The sequence below is a fragment of the Populus euphratica genome, unplaced genomic scaffold (assembly GCF_000495115.2).
Source record: "Populus euphratica unplaced genomic scaffold, PopEup_1.0 scaffold213.1, whole genome shotgun sequence".
NCBI classification, from domain to species: Eukaryota; Viridiplantae; Streptophyta; class Magnoliopsida; order Malpighiales; family Salicaceae; genus Populus; species Populus euphratica.
Window position 1 is genome coordinate 447,884 of NW_011499916.1, and position 24,997 is coordinate 472,880.

At 33.5% G+C, this 24,997-nt stretch overlaps 2 protein-coding genes across 5 annotated transcripts; both read right to left on the bottom strand.

The window, feature by feature from the left end:
- Window positions 1-208: 208 nt before the first annotated feature.
- On the bottom strand, window positions 209-3,251 carry LOC105134597 (60S ribosomal protein L5-like). Of its 2 annotated transcripts, none has more exons than XM_011039059.1 (10): window positions 3,220-3,251; window positions 3,041-3,133; window positions 2,831-2,900; window positions 2,619-2,710; window positions 2,102-2,228; window positions 1,925-2,004; window positions 1,685-1,801; window positions 1,109-1,243; window positions 797-966; window positions 209-534 (listed from the first exon to the last, which is right to left on the bottom strand). In XM_011039059.1, the coding sequence occupies exons 2-10, from the start codon at window positions 3,041-3,043 to the stop codon at window positions 435-437; spliced, it is 894 nt and encodes a 297-aa protein (XP_011037361.1). In that variant the 5' UTR covers window positions 3,044-3,133; window positions 3,220-3,251; the 3' UTR covers window positions 209-434. The 2 variants fall into 2 exon arrangements, with proteins under 2 accessions (XP_011037361.1, XP_011037362.1); XM_011039060.1 differs by having other exon boundaries at window positions 3,041-3,122; window positions 3,208-3,242.
- A 5,147-nt stretch (window positions 3,252-8,398) lies between these two features.
- SAC9 (sacI homology domain-containing protein / WW domain-containing protein) lies at window positions 8,399-22,848 on the bottom strand. 3 transcript variants are annotated; one of them, XM_011039062.1, is made up of 15 exons: window positions 22,771-22,848; window positions 22,509-22,539; window positions 21,173-21,771; window positions 20,215-20,347; window positions 18,534-19,750; window positions 17,771-17,878; window positions 17,445-17,615; window positions 16,674-16,916; window positions 15,460-15,735; window positions 15,193-15,396; window positions 13,063-13,839; window positions 12,217-12,414; window positions 10,149-10,604; window positions 9,822-10,052; window positions 8,399-8,906 (listed from the first exon to the last, which is right to left on the bottom strand). In XM_011039062.1, exons 2-15 carry the CDS (start codon window positions 22,519-22,521, stop codon window positions 8,628-8,630), a joined length of 4,905 nt encoding a protein of 1,634 aa, XP_011037364.1. In that variant the 5' UTR covers window positions 22,522-22,539; window positions 22,771-22,848; the 3' UTR covers window positions 8,399-8,627. The 3 variants fall into 3 exon arrangements, with proteins under 3 accessions (XP_011037364.1, XP_011037363.1, XP_011037365.1); XM_011039061.1 differs by having other exon boundaries at window positions 15,193-15,735; XM_011039063.1 differs by lacking the exons at window positions 22,509-22,539; window positions 22,771-22,848 and having other exon boundaries at window positions 15,193-15,735; window positions 20,215-20,337; window positions 21,173-21,328.
- Between the last annotated feature and the right edge of the window lie 2,149 nt (window positions 22,849-24,997).

The following is a 24,997-nucleotide window of genomic DNA, read 5'->3' on the forward strand; positions in this document are numbered from 1 at the left end:
ATTGAAATGGTGAATTTCTATTGTACTTTCTGGTATTAAGCCATCAAATACCCTCCTGTTCAGTTCAGCCATAAATATTCGTGCACCTCAGATTTCGGTCTGATCTAAAAACAATTAAGTTGGGGATCTCTATCTCATCATTCCAGCTAATCACCAGCATATGATCTGGAATTGAATTTCTACTACAATCAACGCAATCAGAGCATTCAGCCAAAGCAATGTATTAAAATGCACTGTCAAAATTGAAAATGCATTCCATATCAAGCTAAAAATTTCAAGATCTTGTAAACTGAGAAGGTTGTTGTACTTCAGGCGACACAAAAGGCTGCAATAAACAGAATTAACTTTAAAGACATAACTAGATTTCAAGTAACAATTCATAGTAGACTGCCGCAGGAAATCGACATCGGAGCTTAATTGATGGGTGAATGTTTTCACTCGTCATCTTCATCATCAGCAGCTGAGTTGAAGGTATTCAATCGCTCAACCAACTTCTCTTTCCTTTCCTCGTAGGTTAGCTTCTTCAAGTTATACCTGAATACACCAACAAACTCAATGATAAATCGTGTAGCTCCATGCAAAAATGGCATGAAAAGCTGAAGGGAAATACACATGGCAAAATCATGCTGGCGATTGCGATAAATACAATGGTTGAAGATATAAACACAAATCAAAATAGTGAACAAGTGAAATACACATGGCAAAATCATGCTGGTGATTGCGATAAATACACTGGTTGAAGATATAAACACAAATCAAAATAAGCATTATAGTATTCAACAAAATAGCAACCAACCTCTTGTGCTCCTTGGGTGGCTGCTTCTCTGATTTCTTGGTTGTTGGATCTGCACGAATAGCAGCATGAACCTTCTTGTACAATGCCTCCATACAATCAGCATCAATTCCTCTCTTGAGGTACTCACTAAAGTGAGACTGGTATTTTTCAGGTTCATCCTCCATCAAAGTCTGGGGTGAAGAAACACAAACTAAACATTCATGAACCATAATACAAAATATACAAGCACAATTTCTGATTGACACAATTTTATGATGCTGAAACAACAAGATAAGGAAAGGTTAAGTGTTAATTTCAACTAGCCAGTATTACCCTCATGTATGCTGCAACATGTCCACCATAAATATATTTCCGGTGAACTTCAGCATCAAGCTGCTTATTGTCCTTTCCAAAGCCAGCAAACCTCTTTTCACTGTGAGGAATATCCAAACCACCATCAAGAGCTCCCTGTAACAGCAAACAGCATGAATTAGTTCAATGAAAAACATCAAAGGCACGATTCAAATACCATGAATAAATGATGAGGTGCACTCACATGTATAATATTGAAATTCAAAGAGACTAAATGACTATCCTGAACTACAAATACAAAAGGCAAACAGCCAAGGGCATAAAAATTTTACTTCATGGAAAGGAATACAAAGGTCCATCCATCAAAATGGATGGTATACTGAAAATGTCAACTGCAACTTCTAATCAAATAAAACCAATGAGAGCAATATTTCAAATATAATTGCATTAACACACTTTCCACATTATTGATAAAATTGACTGCATGAAATCTTTAAATAAATATTATACTATAGTGATAAAATATTTTATGACAGAACACTCTCAGAACACAAATTATGACAAAGGGGGATTTGGATAGCATGTCTCTTAATATACCTTGAGAGCACCAAAGACACGATTTCCAGTTGTAGTTCTGACTAACCCAACATCAAGTAGGGCACGAAATGGCCTCCTGGTGTCAGCTGGTTCAACTGAGAAATCCTCGCCAGTGGCCTAATACCCAAGATCTTAGTCAGAAACTTCTTGTAACATTCATTATTTTAAGTAAATAGCATGATAAAAAAGAATAAAGTCAGTTTCATCAATGAAGAAGGATCCTTTATCCTGAGAGTATACCTCAACATTGCCCTCATATTCCTCATCCATCTCAAGCATTTTCAACACGCGGCGAGCCAAGAGAAGTCCAGTACAGTAAGCTGATCAGGTTTCCAAATAAGCAAAAGGTTAGAGCCATGTGTGTATCAAGGAAGCTCACATATTGAGGAAGCTCATAGTTCTCAGCTAGATAATCACCTGCTGCATAGTTTGTAAGACCAACTTCAAGCCCATATCGAGGAAGTTCATGAGCATAAGCAGAAGCAAGGACAGTGTCTCCAGTAATGCTAGCTGATGTTATTTGTGCAACAATGTCCTTGTTGCTCTAAAAACAAGATGTTAAGGAGCCAAACCTATAAAACACAATCTAAGACATGAAGTTCTTTTCCAAATTCCATGTTGAGCAGAAGCAGACACCTACACCTATAAAGTAAACAGACTTTCATGCAAGTACATTCACATGCCACTATCTTAAGACCTAATGATGCAATTCAGAGACAAAAGGACTCATTTCATGTCAACACCATGCACAATTCATACCCATATTAAATGAAAATGCAGATTGGCCCACTTAAGATATTCAGTATTCTACTTCAACAGTTACAAAATACAGTAAATAAAGAACCCAAGAAAAGGTGGCTAACCAGCGAAAAATACACAGTAATAAAATATATGTATATATATCACAACACGTTAAAAAACATACAAAGGATACAAATCGGACAACAAATCGATACTTGGGCGTATTGTACTTGTTCTTGTCCTGATTAATCAGTCGAATCCTAGCCCTGTAGTCAGTCTTCCCCTCTACAACAAACAATTCCCATCCATTTATCAATAAAGCAGGAAAAACAACAAAAAAACATTAAAGCAAACGAACTTTATCAACACACTATATCTAATAAACAAAAAAGTGACAATCTTTACCTCTTCTTCTCTTAAACTTGACTTGAAACCTCTTGGAGTAAGCCCTAGATTTCTGAGCCTTCGCATAGGCCTATCCACACAACAACAGAAACAAACAAATTAGCAAAAACCAATTTCAATAAAAATCGTAGCTTTTTAAGTCTAGTAAAATGGAATCCAGGAAACAGTTTGACGCGTTATGTAGTTGAAAGCTATAGTTTTGAGAGTTACCATTGTTGGAGCTTGATCTGTTGGAGGGGAGGGGGGGACGGCTAATAGGGTTTGAAAGACAGTGGGAGTTATAAAGGAGCTTGAATTATAAACCCTAGTGACTGGCCACAGGAGGAGGGGGGGACGGCTAAGAGGGTTGGAAAGACAGTGGGAGTTATAAAGGAGCTTGAATTATAAACCCTAGTGACTGGCCACTGGGTCTTGAAATGGACGGCTGGGATTGAATTATTTTTAGGCAGCTAGGGTTTCGTTGATTTTAATGGTGTTTCCGTCATTTCGGTAGCCCGTTCATGAATACAAAAGCCCAAATCTGTTTTTGATGGGTCCATAATCAATAAAAATCATTGAAATTAAATTATAGATGGGTTTGACTTTGCCGTCGAAATTTTTTTAAGCAAATAGAAGTATTTATATAATGCAACCGAAATTTAAATGTGTCCAATCAAATATTTTTAGATATTAGATTATTTTTTATGTTATGATGCATATTAGATATTTTTTTAAATTTAAAAACGTTGTTAATTTTTTTAGTATAAAAAAATTTAAACTATATAAAAATTGATTTCGTTTGATTTGGTCAACTTCACATGTTCAAAAATAACTTAGGTGTCCGATAAAAATATAGTTTGAATAAAAAAAATTAAGATAATATCTCTTTTTAAATATTAAAATGATAACATATTATATTGACTCAAATCAAATCAGGTTAACTTGTTAAATTCATTACGTAGCTCCAACCTTGATAATCTAATAAAAAAATATTAAATTCAATTCTCAATAAACTCAATGTTTAAAAATGGAATTGAAAACAAAATCCAACTATAAACAATAGTTGAGTTAACTTGGGTTAACCTCTGAAATTTAAGTCATGAAACTGGGATAACCCTATAAAAAATAAATTGAAAAAAATTATGAAACTTAATTCTCAATCAACTTAATGTTAAATAATAAAATAAAATAAAAAATAAAAAAGGCAATTGAATCATGAAATTAGAATAACTTCATAGAATGCAAACTGAAATAAATCATGAAATCTAATTTTTAATTAACTTAATATTGAATAATAAAATAATAAAAATAAATCCAACTTAAAAAGAATAAAAAAAAGAATCAAATAGCCTAACCCACAACCTAGATCATAAAATCATAATAGCCCCATAAAAAGCAAATCAAAAATAAAATTTCAATTCTCATTCAACTCAATATTGAAAAATTAAATTGAAAAAATAAAATAAATTACATGGGTTAACTTGGGTCAACTTATCAAACTCGAGTCAAGATCAAGATAACTCTATAAAAAACAAATTAAAATATTTATAAACTCCAATAATTAATTAATTTAATATTAGAGGATGAGATTAAAAAAATTAGAAAAAATAACCTAAAAAATAACCCTAGTTAACCTGGCTAACCCATAAAACTCGTGATTTATGTCGTAAGATGTGATAACTATATAGAAAGTAAATTAAAATAAAATATAAATTTAAGTACCTGGTAAACTCAATGTTGAAAGATGAAATTTAAAAAAATAGATTCAAAATTTAAAAAAAAATCAATAAATTTGAGGACAAGGTGAAAAAATGTTAGATATTTTATTGTTCATTGATACAATGAAATGTTAAGGCCTTTTAATATATGTTAATAAAAAATTATTTAAGCATTGCCACACATATTTTATAACAGTAATGTATTTAAAGTTTATTATCTCTATATCTCATTTAGATAATTTGAAGGTATCTAAATATAATAAGAATGAAAATAAATATGCTTATGCTAAAATATAAAAGTTCAATTTAGCACAAGCTTAAAGTGTGACAAAATTGATAATTTATTATTGGTTTATTTCTTAAAACAGCTTGTATAATATATATATTCAAAATCCTTTTCCATTTTAGCAAAAATGAGAGTTATTTATAAGTTTTCAAAATAAACAAGTTGTTTTTAACTATTGGAATCTTATTAACAACTAAAATAGCCAAACCAATTCAAATTCATCAAGCTAATTGGTTAACTAATTCAACTTAAATCCTATTTTTTTTATAATTTGAACCTGATAAATTTTGAATTGGTTAATTGATCTTACATGCATGCACAATGAAGTGTGCAAATTTTTTTTGAATTATGCTATTAAGATAAGATACAGATTTACATATTGCACTAAAATGAATACTTAATTCTAAGTTCTCACTTACTTCTTTTTTGGATTTCTTTTTATTTTACTTGTCGATATGTTCTTCGAGTAACCTTGTTTAAATTAATTCTCAGCAATATAGTATTAATTATTTTTCATTCAATTATTATAATTAAAATACAAAAGAACATGAATATGTGACTCAAATGTCAATAAGTAGGACAATTTTTAATTAATAACTCAAAACTTGGTTCAATTAGTTATCTTTGAAATCTTTTATCTTGAATTATTGTCTAACTTGATTTTCAAGTTAAATCATGTAGGGATTAACCTAATATAACTCCGTTGACTAGGCAATCAAAAAAACAACCTAGATAACCAATAAAAACACAATCTAACTTTAAAAGATTTCAAGACAATATTATTTTTAAATACCGAGACAATAACATATTGGATTAATTTAAGTTGACACATCAACTTGCCACCGAGATGCCACCCAAGTCATAGGACCATATGGATTTAATAATAAGCTTGTTTCTTAGAGAAATTATTTTTTATTTAATTACATAATAACAAAAAAAAACCATAACAAAGCAATAAAATAAAATGACGGACAAAGCAATAAAATGATGGATTGCACATAAAAAATTGCTAATAACACTTCTATTATCTTACTCGAGAACAAATGTATTAATTAATTTAATAAAATAATATATTTTTTAAAATAGTATAAAAATTCAAGTGAGATTTAATAAAATAATATAAAAATATATTATTAATTAACTTAATAATTTTTTAAAAATAACATATATAATATATTTGAAATTAATTAATTATTGAGAAAATAATTTTTTTTAAAAAGCATGCAAATCATATGAAAAAAAAAGAAGCCAAGATGCAAGTGGCTGCCAACTAGGCTTGTGCCTGGGTTTTTTTTCTTCTCCGTGTCATTTTTTTTTTTAAAAAATTGATGACATGTCATCTGCAAACTCAATTTTTTTCCACCAAAGAAAATTGATTTAGATGTTTTTTCACCTAAACACTCACATCACCTCAAAAAAATTAATTTATCAACTTAAAAACCTAGCCAAGATGCAAGGGGCTGCCAACTAGGCTTGTGCCTAGGTTTTTTTTCTTCTCCATGTCATTTTTTTAAAAAAAATATTGATGACATGTCATCTGTAAACTCAATTTTTTTCCATCAAAAAAAATTGATTTAGGTGTTTTTTCACCTAAACACTCAGATCACCTTAAAAAAATTAATTTATCAACTTAAAAACCTCTAAGAATGCTTAAAAAAACAAAAACAAATAAAAAAAATTTCTCATCCATGATTTACTTTTTCTAGTAACTTGAAAGCCCAAAAACATCTTCATAAAACTTTTCTTATAAAAAGAGACACTTCTCATCCATGATCTCTTTTTCTAGTAACCTGAAAGCCCAAAAACATATTTATAAAACTTTTCTTATAAAAAGAGACACTTTCACACCAAATTTCATTATTTTTGTCATCTGAACACAACCAATTAACCTATCTCTCTATTATCCACTATTTTTCGAATGGATTTCTTTATCATCTTTCTCAAAGTCAGAGAACACAATATTAAAAAAATAAAGTTTTGTATCATATTGTTTAATTGCAAAACTAAAAAGACCAAAAAACAATTTAAAAATACAATTTAAAAATATCCCAAGGCAAAAGGAAGCAAAAAGGTGATAGTATCCTAAGGCAAAAGGAAGCAAAAAGGTGATAGTACAATTTTTTATTTTTTATTTTTTTTAAGGAGCTTCTATATTTTATTTGTTTTAATTATTGTCCTCTTTTTTCAATTCTTTTCAAATAAAAAATAATTTTTTTATAAAATTAAACATCAACCTAATATCAAGATATATGTTTTTTAAATCGAGACAAACATATATAAATTAGATCGAAATAAATTTTCAACATCAAATCCTAATCAACATGAAATTAAATAATAAAGTTAAAAAAAATGATATAAAACAAAAAGAAAGGGGGGCAAGAGTTGACACCACACTTTTAAAAAAATAGAAGAGTTACAAATATTTTTTTGTTTCAATTTTCATCCTCTCATTGTCAATCTTTTGCAACACAATTAAATCATTTTTTAAAAAAACAAAATCAAGCACCAATCAGAATGTTATTTTAAAATCACAATAATCATATAAAAATTAAATTAAAATAAATTATTAATTTAAAATTCCAATCAATACAATATAAAAAAATAAAATTAAAAAGAAAATAAATTGATGACTGAAGTAAAAGAAGGATAAAAAAAAACTACTCTGTAATCCACCATGTTATAATGTTATATGCGAGGGGAGTAATGTTTTCTCCACACGCTTTATTTATTTTTTAATTTCGTACTAATGTGTGTTTCTAAAGTTTAGTTGTCGGAAATCAATACTTAACTAATACTAGTTTGTTTTGAAACAAAAACGAGTGTATTAAAGAAAATTGTTTTGTTTTTTAATGCATCTTACTTCTAACCAACAGCACGGTCGTAGGATACATTTTTTTTAATTAAAATGACAACTTTCTCCATTATTGTTTTTTTTTTAATTACACATACCAAAAACATTATTGTTTCACGTAACTCTGTTTAAAATATTTTATATATTATTGATTTTATAGAAATTATGTGTCTATATATTTTTTTTACATTTATTTTTTTTATTCGACCATAATTTAGCACAGGACAATTATCTGGTTATCATCCTATGTAGCTTTTTTAATTTAAGAATTACTTACATTAAAAAAAAAAAATGAGGGCATGTCATATAAGGCTGTAAATCATGTAATATAAATGAAATATATGTAATAAAATATTTTTAGCTTGATTAAATCCTAATTACTCATTTTATATCTCAAAAGGCATAGCAATAAAATTTAACCAAACATTATTTAGCTATTTTAAACATTCACAAGCATAACACAATAAATTAGTAAACAAACATAGATTTTACCCCATAGCACAACACAATAGCCAAAACACAACAATGTTTGTTATGATGCACCGCACAGAAAAGCAAGAAATTGTTGTTTTTTGAGTAGAGCACTGCGTGGTCCGCACAAATAATCACAAAAATTTATTAATTAAGCTAACTAAAATGACAAGAGGAATTTACAGTGAGAGGGAATCAGGAAAGAAACATGAAGCCTAAAACTTGAAATCTGAGGAAGATAGAGATTAGAGATACCAATCAAATGGGAAAATTCGAAATCTTGAAGCAAAGAAATGCTGTACTCTTGCAAAATTTATCTGGGGCAAGGGCTATTATGATTTCCAAGAACGAATTATGTTATTGCATCAATGAACATATCACCACTATTACATTTTCCTAATATACAACAAACAAAAATGGTAAAAATTAAATAGCAACCAAAAAACAACCACCATCAATTCTCAAACCTTCTCCTCGTGCATGAATGATTATTCAAATTGCAGAAAGGCTAGCCCATTTCCCAAGTTCATGAGGATCTGCAAAGTAATATAACTTAATTCTGTTTGCCAGAGACAACCCTGCTGCCAGTAAAGTTCTTGTACTGGAGTCGTCCACTTCTGCTGGGTCGTCTGTGAATGCTGTAACATCCCCCAAAAGTTTGAACGATACCATACGGGTATGTATTTGTCTGGGAAAATCAAAGTACATTGCAGTTCCAGCCTTGGCTTCTGGTAGTCGGTATTCACCAATAATAACCATGTTGTTTGGTTCCTGTATAATTATTGTTTTAGTTGATCGCTCAGCAAAGATTCTTGTAACTTCAAGATCAGACTTGCATTAATTTAATTTTACGTATGAATGAGCGTGCAATAAAAGGAAAGAGCAAAGTAAAGCAATCATAAATAAATGCAATAAGCTCAGGCTTTTGAATTTATCTAATTTTCAGTTCACTGGTTTGTCCAACATCTTGACTTCATCACGTGGGTATTCAGTTATTACCCAGTTCTTAATATTCAGACTAGTCAAGCAATCATATTTTAAAAATTGCTTTGGTTGAAATAAGTGATCATAAGCTCTGATTTCCACCCTCTCCCTCCAAAGTTTCAAGGAGCGCTTTGGTACAGAATATTATAATGTCAATGGCTACATAAGTCACTTATTCCTCTCAACATGACCCTAGCAAACATAAAGTAAGTGAGCAATCCAACTCTTAAAATGCTAAAGATAGTTTGTTTCTGTAATGAGTACATTCTATTAGCATATAGTTAGGATCAGATAATGTTAGGCCAGGATTTATTGTTCGTAGGGTAGAATTCTTATTTTACCGAATACAGGAACCGTACACAGTTGTTTTTTCAATTATTAATGATGTTTTTGTGTGGCTTTCAAGGTCTTTTGACAACATCACAGTTGCTCCATTCAGAAGCCAACCTATCTGCTAGGAGGAAAGGACCGGATAAAGATGTAAAATGAAAAGGGTAGGGGAACAAAATAAATGCTATTTCTTGGTCAGGATAGGAATAGTGAAGGAAGCAAAAAAAACTCCAGAATCTGTTGAAAGATGGCAGCTCTCTATTTCCTCCATAGAGTTAGGGTTTGTGGGGTTTTTAGTTGCTGCCGCCTACTTGCATTTCAAACACCGATCAATAATACTAGTTAAAATAAAGCTGGCATGACAGATGATACCTGGAGTGCAGATACTTGTAAATACAGCACAGCAGGTGAGATGTGTCTGTCTTCTAAAAATGTGACTGATGTATCCCATTTATCAATATCTGAATATGGAGAATGGCTAACTCGAGGCTTAATTGCACTGAAAGCATCTAGGCGAAATCCAGCAAGCAAAGGAGAAGCAGGAGGCAAATACTGTTCCAAGACCAGATCATTGTCAAAGAGTCTCTCGACCTCAATTGGAACCTGGAAGACAAAGGGAGAGTTAATTGACAAAAATCCCTGGCACAGGTTTCAAGATTAATCTGGAGTTAAAAATTGGCCAAGCAAAAGGTTTTGCACCTTGAATCTATTCAGTTGTGGAGCCCTATCAAGCCAGCTATTGAAATTCATCTGATCAGGGCTTTGCGATGTAAGCCCCGTCTCGTTTTTCACTGGAGTTCCCGCCACAAGAATTCTTTGGGCATGAAGACATGGATCATTTTCAACTGCTCCACCAAAAGAGGCACGTCGATTTGCTTGTGCAAATGGGTTTTCATCAAGGGACAAAAGATTGAAGTCTTTCTCGAAATTAACAGAACGTGACCCAGGTCGCTGAAGTCGTAGTGTTATCCAAATGATTCGACATCTAACAGGATTCTTGAAGGTAAATTTCACATGCCTAGGTACTTTATCTTCTGCACCTAACTTTTCTGGTCCATAAATTCCTGAGGAAGAGGTGGCCAAGGACTGGACGTCCCATTTTCCCATGCATGACCTTTCTTCCTTCTGTATTTTATTGCTGGCCCAGATTTGAACCTGTAGTAACAATAGAAGAGAACTTGTCAAAAGCTGTCTAACTTCTCTAAGCCAGTTGTTGACTAAGTTAGGTCTTTCCAAGTCCAGGCCTTCTCAATTTCATGCATTTAAGAGTTCATGAGCTAAAGCCATATTGCAATTCCTGATTTGACAGTCCTGTTCTATTTTTAATTTATAAAGGGTAAGAAAGCAATCAAATGGATGTTTGTTACTAGAGGCTAAAGGTAGCATCTCTTGATAGGCTGACTATGGCAAGTGCGCACACAATGAAAGCAAGAACTTTAATAGCATGTCATACAGAATACAAAAGTTGAGTGCAACTGACTTTATAATTGTATCAAAACAATTCCAAGTAAAAAGGACCATCAGGACAAAGTATGAAGCAGGCACAACTAAACAGCAAAATCCAATCCCATCTCAACCAACAGAAGGACATGGGTACAGCAAGGGCATGAGCAGCGGTCAAGTTACATCACAAGATTGTTTGTTACAGATATGGTAATATGGCAACTTATTGCGATCTATCTCTGGGAAACAATCTCCAATTTAATGATAACAATCCAAAAACTAGCGCAACAGATTAAGTATTCAAGATTCAGATAAAAGAGAACTAGCAAATCTGTTAACCCTAGCAAACTATAGTCATAACAGGAACCCATTATCCCAAGACAGGCAGAGATATCAGTATTTATTTAATGCCAAAAACACCTAGTCACAACAAGAGACGATTGCTAAAGATTTTGGATGCACATCAAACCAAACAGGTGCTACCATGCTAGCTTCTGAAGAAAAACATTGCCCAGTCTCAAGTAAAACTACTTGCCAAAGGACAACAATGAAGCTGCTTAAGAGCAAAAACAAACACAAGCCCACACAGGTACACACATTTTAGTATTAAGGTTAGAGCCATCATAGCTTTATGATGTGAGGGAAAAGTTAAATTTCAATTTTCAAAGCCATGCACTTGGTTCCACCTGACTATCTATCTCTCATCAATCATAATAGCAAATATCTCTAAAAAAACTTCAAAGTTAAAGAGTACAAAATACAGTGTCTGCAGCATGTGCTTAAATCACTTCAACTCAGGCATGTTATCAAGCTTCGACAAACTTCTGTTAAGAAACTGACCCTTGAATGTGCTTATACGACTTCAATTCAACTCATGTGTGTTTTTAACTGAAACAAACTTTGTTTCGAAAAAAGAACCTAGTTTTATTTACCGGAAACGATGCAAATGGATGAAAAATCACATGCAGGGCTTTTGTGGAGAGAAAAAGAGTGTCCTGCACTTCAAGTGCATTTTGCAAGCCTATCACCTGTGACTAAAGATTTGAGAGTCAGGGAAACTTTTTCCAAGCTGAATACCAAGAGATAATCAGGGACTGTTTACATGGCAGGAAAGCATACTCTTTTAATGCTAAATAAGGATTTTGAGAAGATTTTTTCCATTCAAGCTCAAAACTGACCAAATGAAGATGGTAACATCTGACTGGCATTAGATGCTCATTTAGTGATTAGGGTTTTGACACGCACGCGTGATGAAGAGCATACATATATACACCATTTATCTACTCCCTAATCTAAATAACAGAGAAGGGACAGGAGCACTCACTGTGGGAGCATCAGTTACAGAATAGCCACAGGGACTAACAAGCAAGATAACTCCACTGACATCAGAGAGGGTGCCCAGAACAATAACAAAATCAACAGAGTTGACAGTTGGAGGAGCCTTCCAGTATGACTGCCGTGAGCCAGAACTCAATGGAGAAAGTAATGACAAAAATGGTGCTGAATCTTTTGCTGTTTCAACCTACAAAAGATAATCAATTGTCAAAAACCGAGAAAAATTTGGAGAAAAGAATTTAAACCATGCCATGAAAAAAGCTACATGAATAAATAGAATCATCATCAAAGAGTGAAACTTGGATAAAACTTTTGTGTGGCTTTAAATCCTTGGTCATGCACAGCAGGCTCTCTGTTGCTTTATGTATTTCTTTTCTTCTTTTTGTTTGATTGTAGGTCTAGAGAGATGGGAGGAGAGGGATGTCATGGCAGGCCCATAGAAAACTAAGATAGGGAAAGTGAGGCAGGAGAAGGAGAATGCATGCCACTCAAAAGAGTTAGCATACTACGGCAGATTATGAGACATGGTCTAAGACATAAAAATTCTGTCAGACAGAGAAGGCAATGAAGACATACAGATGATAGATTGAATCCAGAACGTACTAAGAAACTAAGTTAGTAGATTGAATCTAGTTAGTAGTAGAAATAACTCCATTAGGTATCTTTCTTGTGAAATTCAAACATAAAGACAGATATGGATACATAGTAAGTATCATGGAAATATTTAGCAGACTAATTTGACAGGCCACTCAAATTCTACAAGAAAAGAAGAAAATGAGAAGAAAATAATATGATATGTACTGAAAAATGAATTTGACACAAGTCAAGTGCATACCGAGTGTAAGAAACTAGCGAATGGAAATTCAGCAAGTGATTCCAGCCCAGAAAGCAAATGGTGTAGGATCCTAACAGTTTGCTGACGATTAGAATACTGACTTTTTTCAGGAACAAAGTCCCTCGAGGAAGACCCTACAACCTGGTCCAAAGCCTTATATGCAGCCCTATTGGAACGGTCTCTTCTTCGCAAGCTAATCAGAACCCTTACATAGTCCAATATCAAAGCATGGAGTACTATATCACTGCAGCATTGTTTACAAACAACACTATCCAATGTTACAGAACGATTAGTGGAGCTGTCAACCTCCCCTGAGTTATTGAGCAAAAGAGCTCCACTCCCAGCACAGCAAACTTTACAAACATTTCTTTTGCACTCAGAACACAGCAAGATAGATTTTGAAGCTCCCACAGAAGAAACTGCAGAGGGTGCAAGTACAGGTGCTGTTGTCTCAGCACGCACCTCACACATGCCCCCAGAACAGTGGTCCCCAATTCCATTAACATTCCAGAAATCTACCACATTATTGTCAACAGTCCCAAGACCAATAGAAGCATTAAGTTTGTCTTCCAGAGAAGCTTGTCCAAGCAAAGCAAGGGCGTTTGAAACTTTACACAACCTATCCACATATGATTCATCCATCAAAACATTTGGATTTATCATAGCAGGATCAATTCCAAATGGCAGCAAAGCTCTATCCCTTTCAGCAGCAGAAAGATTAAGCCGGAGTCTTTCAATTTCAAGCCTCATAGCTTCCACAAAGTTCAATTTTTTTCCCTGCAAAATTGTGTTAAATTAATTGGGAGCAGTCACTTTATTGGGTCAATAAATCAAAACTTATTAGCAGACCATCTTGAGGAAATGTAGAGGAAGAAAATTTATGCAATTTAAGGACATAGCCATTACTAAGTTAAATGGAGGTAATTTCACTCCTGTAGTAATGTTTCTTATCTGAATTAAATACTGCAATCCAGTTGATCATGTAATAGCCTGGGTTTTGACACTTAGGATCATGTAGAGTTTACAATTAGGAAAAGTTTTTGAAGCTATGCCAAGGAGAAACATTATCACCCTAAGACAAAAAATGGCCTGTGAACAAGAAACTGATAAAGCTCTTAAAATGCACATTAAATTCATATCTAACTGCTTCGCTACTGGTTTTGCTTCTTCAAATGCTCTGCTATTTCACATAAGAAGTCCCACAACCCAATGCTAAAAGCTACAAATTCCTCTCAACATCAGTATGCTTTTCATGTGTGGTTGTGTAGTCAGATGGAGAGACCAGAGAAAGGGCCTTGAAGCAAAGCATGCTGTTTTATCTGAGTATTACAGCTATTGTAGTACAAGACCTGCACTGAGACTGAGCTCAAATATCAGGCATCATACAAAAATTTCAATTTAGGGTTCCAACATTAGTATCAACATGTCTCAAATTTCACATCTTACATTTTTAAGTTTATCAGATCATATCCTCAAATTCTCGAAGGCTTTTGGTATGAGCTTATTATGATTTTTCTTCTTCTACAGGAGACATTTTTTCAATTTAATTATCTCCCTGTTTTCTCTTTTTTGTTATTTATCTGTCATTTCTTCTGCTCTGTATACTGTTCTCAATCCTGCTCTTTGTTTACTGTGTTCCTTTACTTAGCTCACAACTACCTCTCACATACAGATTTCTACGAATCCTTTAAAATTCTTTACCAAACTCTACAACAAAAGTTAAGCAGGCAGATTTCTCCAACCTGTCTCACATTGATAAGTATGCTTTTTTTGCTTGGAAATAAAATAGTCCCTTAAAATCAAAGCTCAAGGAATAACCAATTTTTTTTTTTTTTTGTAAGTGATCTTTTCAGAGAATCCCACATCCACCCAGTTTGGAGTTTGTTTCCAAACACCATTTGGTCTTTCTCCATCTAATAGCTTTTGCAGTGGTTTTCAGGTTCTCCTAAAAATTTTTACAGGATATGATGAAATACTAAAAGTGGCTACAACTACACTAACATAGAATGAACACACCAGGCATTTGATCAACCCGAAACAAAAATGATCCATAGAAAAAGGGAAATTTTTGAATAAGAAAGAAGGATGCAATAACATAGCAAATGAAAGAAAACACGAGCAGCAGCATACCATTTGTGGCCCTGCAAATAATTTTAGACAGTTGATGTACTTCTGGGCACTGCTATCTTGTGATGAAGAGAGCTTATCATCAGCTACGGTACCGCGATGTTCAGTTACAGCTTGGTCCAAAAAACCAAGCAAGTCATTTTCCTCATGTAGATTGTTTTGGGTTACTGGTTGAGAAAGAGGATGAGAAAACAAGTTGTCACTCCCCTCATGTACATCATACTGCATCACTGGTTGAGAAAGAGGATGAGAAAACAAGTTGTCACTCCCCTCATGTACATCGTACTGCATCACTGGTTGAGAAAGAGGATCAGAAAACATGTTATCTCCAGTCAAAAGATCAAGCCAGTTTGTAGAATCACTTTTTTGAATTGATGGCGTTATATCATTGGATAGAGAAGCGCTGGAAAATGGATTGGTTTCGGTACTGGATGGGAATAGGGTGGATTCCTCATGAGTTTTTTTGGCAAGTTCGGTTATTCTTGCACCAGGGCCTTCATTGCTAAACACTCCTCTCCATGGAAGAGAAACTCCAAGGATCTCTACCTGTGAGAAAATGTAATACAACATCATTGTCCATTAACAATTAAAGCAAACCCCGGACATTGGGGAAAGTTAATGAACAGAATAAGCAAAGAAAGCAAGGGGGGAAATCCTTTGATGGAAGACACTTTCAAATGAATGTCCTGGGAAAACATGGCACTCCACTATACACAGCTCCATGACATGGACAAATAATGGAAAGAAGAACATGCAAAATAAATGAATGAAAACACGTTTCAACTATCCACAGCTCCATGGCACGGACAAATAATGGAAAGAAAAATGTGCAAAATAAATGAAAATTTTCTACTTTAGTGGAAGCCAAAAGTGCTTCTCCAGCACATTAACCAACCCAATAACTCTATGACACTACCAGAACTTGCTTAAGAAATGCTAATTCTAAGTAGCACAGGTGAAGCAGTAAAAAGCCCAAGGGCATCAGCGAGTTTGATCATCACACCAGAGCATCTAACTAGTATAGCTCCTTGAGAGCATGAAACTTTAGTTCTTTTAGTCAACTTGAATGTTCCAAATGTATGCATTCATGTGAAACATGCATCTTGCTCAATGGGGATATTTTTTAAAACTGTTAACATGAAATTTTAACTTTCATCTCTCTCCAGCTATAATTTCTCTTAATAATCAATTTTCTCTTATCTATAAAAAAATTTCCCCAGCCAGTCATGTCCTGATGCATTTATTTCTGTAGAGAAACAAAGAAAGTCATCCTCCAAGAATACCATAGTACAGAAGTCCTACAAACAATTCAAAAGCAAATTCTAGAGAATGGCAAGTCCATTTACTATCAAGTTTTCCTCTATGAAGTCTCAGAGCAAGGCAATGCATGTCAGCATGTCTAGCTTAAAAAACAATAGCATGATCAAGCATTAATATTAAACATGAATTAGATTGAGAAATATTCATGAAAGAATGGTTTTCACCTCGCCAAGAGTCAGAGGACTCCTTCCAGAAACAGCAGGATAAAATGTAATTGCCACTATACGAGTTAGGAAGTCCAGCTCTCCCTCTAGTTCTTCAAACTCATACAAAAATGGCAAGGTTGATGTATTATGAGTGTGAAGGCGTGCACCAGCTCCAGTAACAGCCATATCCTCAGCATTAATTGGTCCTGACAAGGGTATCAAAAGGTTTGTCCCCTTTACACACTGAGGTATGGCAGCACCCTGTAAAGAAAGTCCAAAGTAAGACCAGGAACTATATGAGATTCTGGTATGTCCATATGAACATGCATGCTTTCCTTTTGCATCTAGATGGGCGCGCGTGCGCGCGCCCACACATATATATAGCTTTTCCTTTCTTTGGCTGGGTAGCATATAGTGCATGTTTGTAATAAACTAAAGTAGCCTCCAAATGTTTAGAGATAAATACAGAGTTACTGGTACCCAAGTAGACAGCAGACAGCATGTCTTCCATCAGATAACACACCAAACATTTTCCACTTCAAGCTCAAGAATACCGAATAACTAGCCCTTATTCCATCTATAATCTATTTCATGATGTAAAAACCTTAAACCAACATGCAGGAAAAGAAAAAAGCAAAAAAAGGAAGAGCAATGATCTATCGATGGCCCTTCAACATATTATATTCAATGATCAGGACCATATTTTTACAGAGAAAAAAAAACTATTCACAAGGTGCATTTATCAATGTAACGGTTAAGAAGCACTCTGTATAAGCATATACTACAGACCTCCAAAACTAGTTTAAGCCCATCTAGGTAGCGTCCCGTCCTCACATCAACAGTTGATGGGTAAGTGGAATCATCTGCCCCATGAGATACTGTTAGAAGAAGCTGACAGACGTGGCAAGGCTCACCAAGATAAATAAAAAGTTCAACCACATCTGCACCTTGTGGGCAAACCTGTTAGATGAATGATGCATGAAGTTAAACACGGTCTATAAAGAAAGTGAAGAAAAAAAGAGTTGAAGAAAAGTTTCCAACTTGTGAGTTGATCCAATTCAAAACTTGCATGCTACTTTCATGCAAAGACTAAGCAAAATAAAAAAGGTATTTACCCATATCAAGTCTTTTCTCTTGAAACTCAGAAGACTGGACCCACCACTGGAACTTGGAGTGATGTTGGGGACTGGCTTAAGAAAGAATCCGGAAGGTCGAGAAGGAACCTGGAATGATTCACTCATTACATACTCGGATGTAAACAGCTATCTTCAATATCTACTTAGACCAAAGGTCCGCATTTAGCAATTACCTTATTTCATGTCAATACCATAGTCAAGAGGTAATATGATACAACAGGATGTTGAGTTTTAAATACAGCAAAATTGAGTAATTGATGAGCTGATTGATAGGAATCTTGGCAAAAAACCATAAATCTGGTATTTGAATTCCAGAAATGTTTCCAACAAAATCTTAAGGTAAAAAAGAATGATAAGGCAAAGCGATAAATGCATATCTCACTAGTCATACATGATAACCCATCAAGAAATCAGAACAAAAGGGCAAATATTGAATAATATAGGAACCAAAAATCTATGCAACTATGTTTAGAAAGGTTGCCGAACTTTACACTCAATTTGTCTCAGTGAGCTCAGGTTAAAAAAAAATATATGAAGAGCATTAAAATTAAAGAAAATGGATTCAATAATTGGGGTCAATGGAAAATATGGCATGCAAAATGGAGCTAAGCAACCAAGTGCCTTTATGGTAATATGAAACTGGTCTTGCTGCATTGATAGAGCAAAATATTTAAATAAGAAAACACAGCTTGTGATAAGGAATCCCAGAATAAGTAGCCGATATAGAGAATACAGAACATACATTTAGAGGTTGAACTGGAACAGATGGAAGATGCTTGAAAAGTCTCAATCCAAGAAACATCTCCAACTGCTTCTGACGAGAGCTATCTACAAGTACATTTTTATATCTTCTCTGCAAAGTGATTTGAAAATTCTGAGCTACAGAAAACTGTTTAAATTTTCCTGCTTCTTCATTGAATATGTTAAGAATTTGACTGTGCATAGCTTTAGAACCCGTATAAAGTGTTGCATGGATATCACCAGCAAGAAGGAAAAGATTAGCCAGCTGAGATAGAGGAGATAAAATTGTTGAACTCTTGAACTCCTCAAATGACATGTCAAATCTCTTCCAGGGTTTATCTGGACATGGATGCTTCCATGTTGTAGTTCTGGTGTTGTGATCGATATAATATGTTTTCCCTGTGACTGCATCAGATCGTTTCGCCCAGCCTGGTGGCAATGGAGCTGTATACCCGCCATAGTTATTGACTGACTGATAACCGTATGTCAAATCACTATCAAGTGATATGGCCAACCTCCTGCATTGCTCCACAAAACATTGTAGAGCACCAAAATAACTAGCAGCATTGGTTCTATCCAAGGAATCTGCACAGTTAAAACGGAGGACTCCATTTTGATGTGATCTTAAGCAGAAGGCACCTGCAAAATCATCAGTATAGATGATTTCACCCCTGCAATCATTAAGTCTTTGTCGTGAAGGTAAATAATCCCCTTCAGAAATGCCAACAGCCACAGTGGGTTCTTTGAGAAGTTTCCACAGTCCTTCAATTGTTTGTTGTTCACCATTTAGTTTTACACTGGCATGCCAATCATAATTTATAAGATGTATCTGCGTACGGGGAAGTTTTCCAGTTGATTTTATATAGCTTAAAGATTTCTCAAAATGATGAACTAGAAGAGCTTCTGACTTTCCTAATCCATTCCTAAGCAAGTTGATGCATGTAATTGGAACAAAACGTTTTTTCTTTTGACCTTCCCCAACAGCTATATCAGAACTGCGAGCATCATATCGTTTACTCAACCTCTGATAGTACTGTGAGCTTCCTTTATAAGGTTCCCGAACTGAAACATAAATCTCTGCTTCTGCAGCAGTCATCTTCAATTCTGCACCCCACCAAATTGGAATTGTTCCTCGTCTCCAAATGTATGTGTTGAAAGGAACACTCTGACCAGTCCTCTTTGGCACCCATACAAGTTGCTCACATTCCACTTCATTTCCTGTTCGTTTGGTCAGTTATGCAAAACTCATTTGAAAATCATGCCCAACTAAGATAAGAGAGAGAAGTAATAAAATGAACAGCATAAATGATTTAGAAATCAAATAGAAATATAAATAAATATATGCAATAACATTGTTATTCATACATGAGAAGGGGTCTGGAGTAACAATGACTTCTTCAACAGATATAACCAGATAAACATATGCATCTAGAACCAATTCATTTCTCTATTGCTCATTGTTCTATGATGATACTTTATTTCTACAAAATAGGAACCATGGCCCAGAGAAGCCAGTATATGCCAAACAGGTGTATATAAAAAATTTAGTAAATGGTTGTTATTTATGAACAGTAAAAAATAAGATGACAGAAAATGTGAAACAAGAACAAATCAACGCGCAACCTAGGGAATTTCAACAAGAAAAATGGCATCAGATTCCAGAGATGTTTTGGTCATCTAACCTGTGCTAAAACATGAATTTATCCCCCTCGCCAAGTATCGAGTACCAGGATGCAGTCTACTACGGCGAGCTGTTAGAGCAACGATCCCTTCTAACTGCCCTGAGCTTCCAAAACTTCGACATTCTGCAAAGCCCTATACATTAATATCAACCAAACAGTATCAAATGTAAATTTTATGTTGTAGCCATGATATTACTCCTCTTAAGATAGAACAAGAATCCATTGCAAGGTAAATCATTGCGAGCAAGCAATAGAGAGTGGTAACCAGAGGCAGACTAGAAACTGGAAGCACATGGACAGTTACGACAGAGGAATTGCCTCTGATTAACACAACTGAACCAACTCAAACAATAATGATGTTTAAATGGACTGTACAATATTGTTATTTTTTTCCACTAATGATGCTGACAAGAAAATGTTTAAAGAATTTTAAGAGTTAAAATAGTGCCAACAAAAGCAAACACTGTTCAGCTTGTTTGAATCAGTTTGATTCCAATGGTCAATGGATCCCTCTTGGTTGAAAACTTGAAAACAGAGTCATTTAAATTGGTTTCCACTGGAGAAATTATAACCTAATATGCTCAATTACAGGCATGATAGCCCACAAGCATGGCATTGGGGATTGCTGGACTAAATTCAGTGGTTAGGGAGACCATAACAGTGGTTAAAACAATATCAAAATCCAATCCAGACATTCTGTCCTCAGTTCTTCATGGATGAGCCGGAGATGTCATACCTCAAGGAAAAGAATTCATTCTCCTTTGCTTAGGTTTCTACCTGGGAGCCAACAAGCTCACTCATAAGCTTTTAGCCTTACTCTCCTTCATTCAATAATTTATTGTCACTTACTCAACATCACAAGTGTGCAAGTGCAGACTAAACATCAAGAATGACAACTTTTAAAATATTTGACAATCAGATATGTGTTAGTAATAAGACACTGAGCACAAAGCAAAACCTGCATGAGTGTGACACAGTGCTGTGGAAGCCCTATGTTTTTGAAAGACATTGATAACCATCCATTCCAAACAAATTCATCATCAGGATTTTCCAAGGGCATGCGACTTGGAAAAGGTCGCGTGATATCTCTTGTCTCGCAGAAGTAGTGCTTCCCATCAATGTCAAGCTCAGTTAACTCTAGAACATTTTTCACCTCCCCTTTACCCTGCTGCTGAGGATTTTGAAGAGATATTTTGATCCATTGGCTCTCTGTTACTGTATACACAGATCCTCCACCAGGCAAATTTGGAATGCTGGCAGTCAACTTTGTAGCTACAAGAAGCAGCCCAAAGCTTCCTAAGGCAGCATATCCTAATATCGCCTTCGCATTTGTAGTACTCTTACAAAGCCATCGTGATCCATTTGTAATGTAATTTAAAGCTTCATCTTCAGATTTAAAGACATCAAAACCTAACTTCCCACTAAATCGAAGCAACCCTGTTGTTGGGTCAACATATATCACTTGAGTATCAGTTCTAGAAGACAAGCTGGCAATAATGTAAACTTCACCACTATCCAGGGTTGCAACAACCACAGATGTGAGTCTTGAACCACCAACTGCAGTAAAAACCAAGGAGCGAAAATGCATGTAAATATTGGCTAAACTAAGGTAAAAGCAGATGCATTCCCTATTAAAATTAATCTTCCTCTAAGCAGACAGCCAAACTGAATTTTGTCGTTCAAATAAGAACAGAGAAAAAAAAAACATATGGAATAAATTGACATCAGAAATGACTGAGGAGCTCCAAGAAATGTCTATCATCAATCATTTTTCCCTCAACATGGTATAATTACGATTGTGGATCTTGCAATCCATATACCATATGTCCCTCACACCCTCTCTATGACTATTCATCACTGAAAACTAGATTAACCAGAAAAACCCCAGTGGCCACTTAAAAATGCATTAATCTAGTTCTCGAATTGACACTAAAATGACAAAACTACTGATAATCCATTATTCCCTGCATATGATAACCCTAAAAAATAATCATCGGTTTTGTGATCTATACACTCCATAATCCATCCGACAAGTTGTTTATCAACAAAAACTAAATGAAAGAGTCGAGTCGAGTCAAATCGAATTCAGCGTAACAGTACATGTCCAAGTGATCCCATAAAAAAGACGCATTCATGATCTAATTCTCCAGACCACGTAACTATCTCAAGAAAACTCGCGCATACATTAGCGAGAAAGCTACACAACGTCGCCGGTGTTCTAGCTAGCCCTCCCATTGAAACATGAAGACGTTCATAATAATAATAAAGCAAATGCAAGGATTCTGTATACTCACCGGGTGATTCCATGCGCCCTTAATCAATAACCTGGTGATCAGATGCCAAAAAATCACTCAAATAATTATAAAATATATGCAAAATCGCAATTTTAAAAAAGAAATGCTCTAAAATATCAGCAGATCGGAAACCGTTAAGATCTGAATTAAGAGATCTACAAGCACTAAAAACTGCCTTTTCCATTTCAAGGACGCCAAAATTACCTAATTATTTCAATGCGCGAGATTTTAGAGAGAAAAATTAGAGAGAAAAAGAGCTTACCAGAACGGAAATTCTGAAGCTTTGAAGAAGAACGCGAGAGAGAGACCCGAGAAAATCGTGGAAGAGTGAAGAAAACTAGATAAAGCATATTGGCTTAATTCAGGAAATCACACATCAGTCCCCAAGTTATCCAGTCATTTCCAATTGAGTTTTTAAACTATTTTTATTTTCAATTTAGTACTTAAAGTTTTCCGCTATAAGTGCTTATTTTATGTAATAAAAGGAGGCTCGGTTTGGTTCGGACGTATAATTTTAATTTTTTAATATACTTGATGCTATTTTTAATTAAAAAAAAACTTTATATATAGGTTTTTTTTAAAATGTTTTTGTAGTAAAAAAATTAAGTAAAAAAAATTATATATAAACTAATCAAAACTATGTGTATTAATAAATAAAAAACCATAGATGATAACTAAAAATAAAATTAAAAAAATTAAAAGATAATCGTGGATCAAAATATTTAATTTTGTAATATAGAGCATTTTCTCGGTTGTGTTCATTAAATTTATTTGTTAAAATAATATTTTTATTCAATCAAATAAAAATAAACACGTATTAAATTGATTAGATAAAATAAAAGTAAAAAAATAATATGCAAGGCTACACATAGTAAAAATATTATCTGAAAATAATTTTTTATTTCAAAAAACAAGTTCAATTATACAAAAGATACAAAAAATTATAAATGAATTAGAAAAATATCTTCAAAAACTAAATACATAACCAAAAAATAAATATCATTTAAATAGACTCTTTAAACAAAATAAAATAGAAAATGGATGCTGATCTAAATCTAAATAAATGAGATTTGAAAAATAAAAAGCATAAAAAAGAAGCTTTAATTGAAAAAGATAGAAAAAAAAAAGGTTAGGTATTACTAGGTCTAACATGCCAGTCCAACCAACATCAACCCATTTTGACAGGCCCTGTGCACAGTTTATCCTGGCAACCCATCTAACCGGATCCTTGTTTTTTATTATATGTGAGATAGATGACATGTCGTTGTTTCTAATTTTTTTTTAAAAAATAGTAAAACAATGTGTCATATGAATTTGCTCGAATCCTGATTATTATGATGACTGAAAAATCAAGACTCGAAGTTTTTTATCCATAAAACCTAAAAAAACATCTTAAAAATCATGATTAACTTATTCATAACCTAAAAAACTGTCTTGAAAATTAAAATTAATCCAAGCTCATATTTTTTTTCACGAACTTTATATGTAAAGAAAAAAATGACACATAATATAAAGTTCAATAATCAAATGGAACCACTTGACACAGATATCGATTGTTTTTATGGTCTAGATTGGTGTTAATAATATTTTTCTCTCTGCGATTAGAATCTAACAGCCTCTTTCTTGATCAAGAATTGCAAAATAATAAAGATAAAATTTCTGTATCAAGATTGAATTGGAAAAATATTGAGTTACTGAAATTGTATAATTTATGTTATTTTTAAAGTTCGAAAACCAAAGTATATTTTTCTCAAAATTCTTAGCATGCCATTTATATTTGGAGCCTTTTTTTCCTGCTCATTTCTTCTAATTTCACAATTGATTAAGAGATTAGTATAACCAAATCACATAAAATAAAACTTTAATGATCAAAATAAAATATAAAAAATACACAAGAATTGCAAAACAATAAAAATAAACTTTTTATATTTAAATTAAAGTTTTGATAACCTCAACCTGACATCCTCTCTCTTAATCAGGAATTAAAATAATAAAAATAAACTTTTCATGTCAAGATTGAATTGAAAATATATTAAGTTACTGAAATTATATAATTTGTTTTATTTTTAAAGTTTGAAAATCAAAATGTATTTTTTTTTGAAATTCTTGGCAAGTCATCCATACTTGGAGCCTTTTTTTCCTATCCCTTGTCTTTCAATTTCATAATTGGCTAAGAAATTAGAAGTAATTGATCTTTAATTATAGTCAAATCACACAAAATAAAAACTTTAATAACCAAAATGAATTTAAAAAATACATGGGAATTGCAAAATGACAAGAACCAACTTTTAATGTCAAAATTAAAGTTTCGATAATCTCAATTTGACAACCTTGGGAATTGCAAAATAACAAAAAAAAACTTTTGGTATTAAAATTGAATTGAAAAAATATTAAGTTATCAAAATTATATAATTTATGTTATTTTTAAAATTAAAAAATCAAATTTTATTTTTCTCAAAACTCTTGGTATGTAATTCATATTTGAAGTT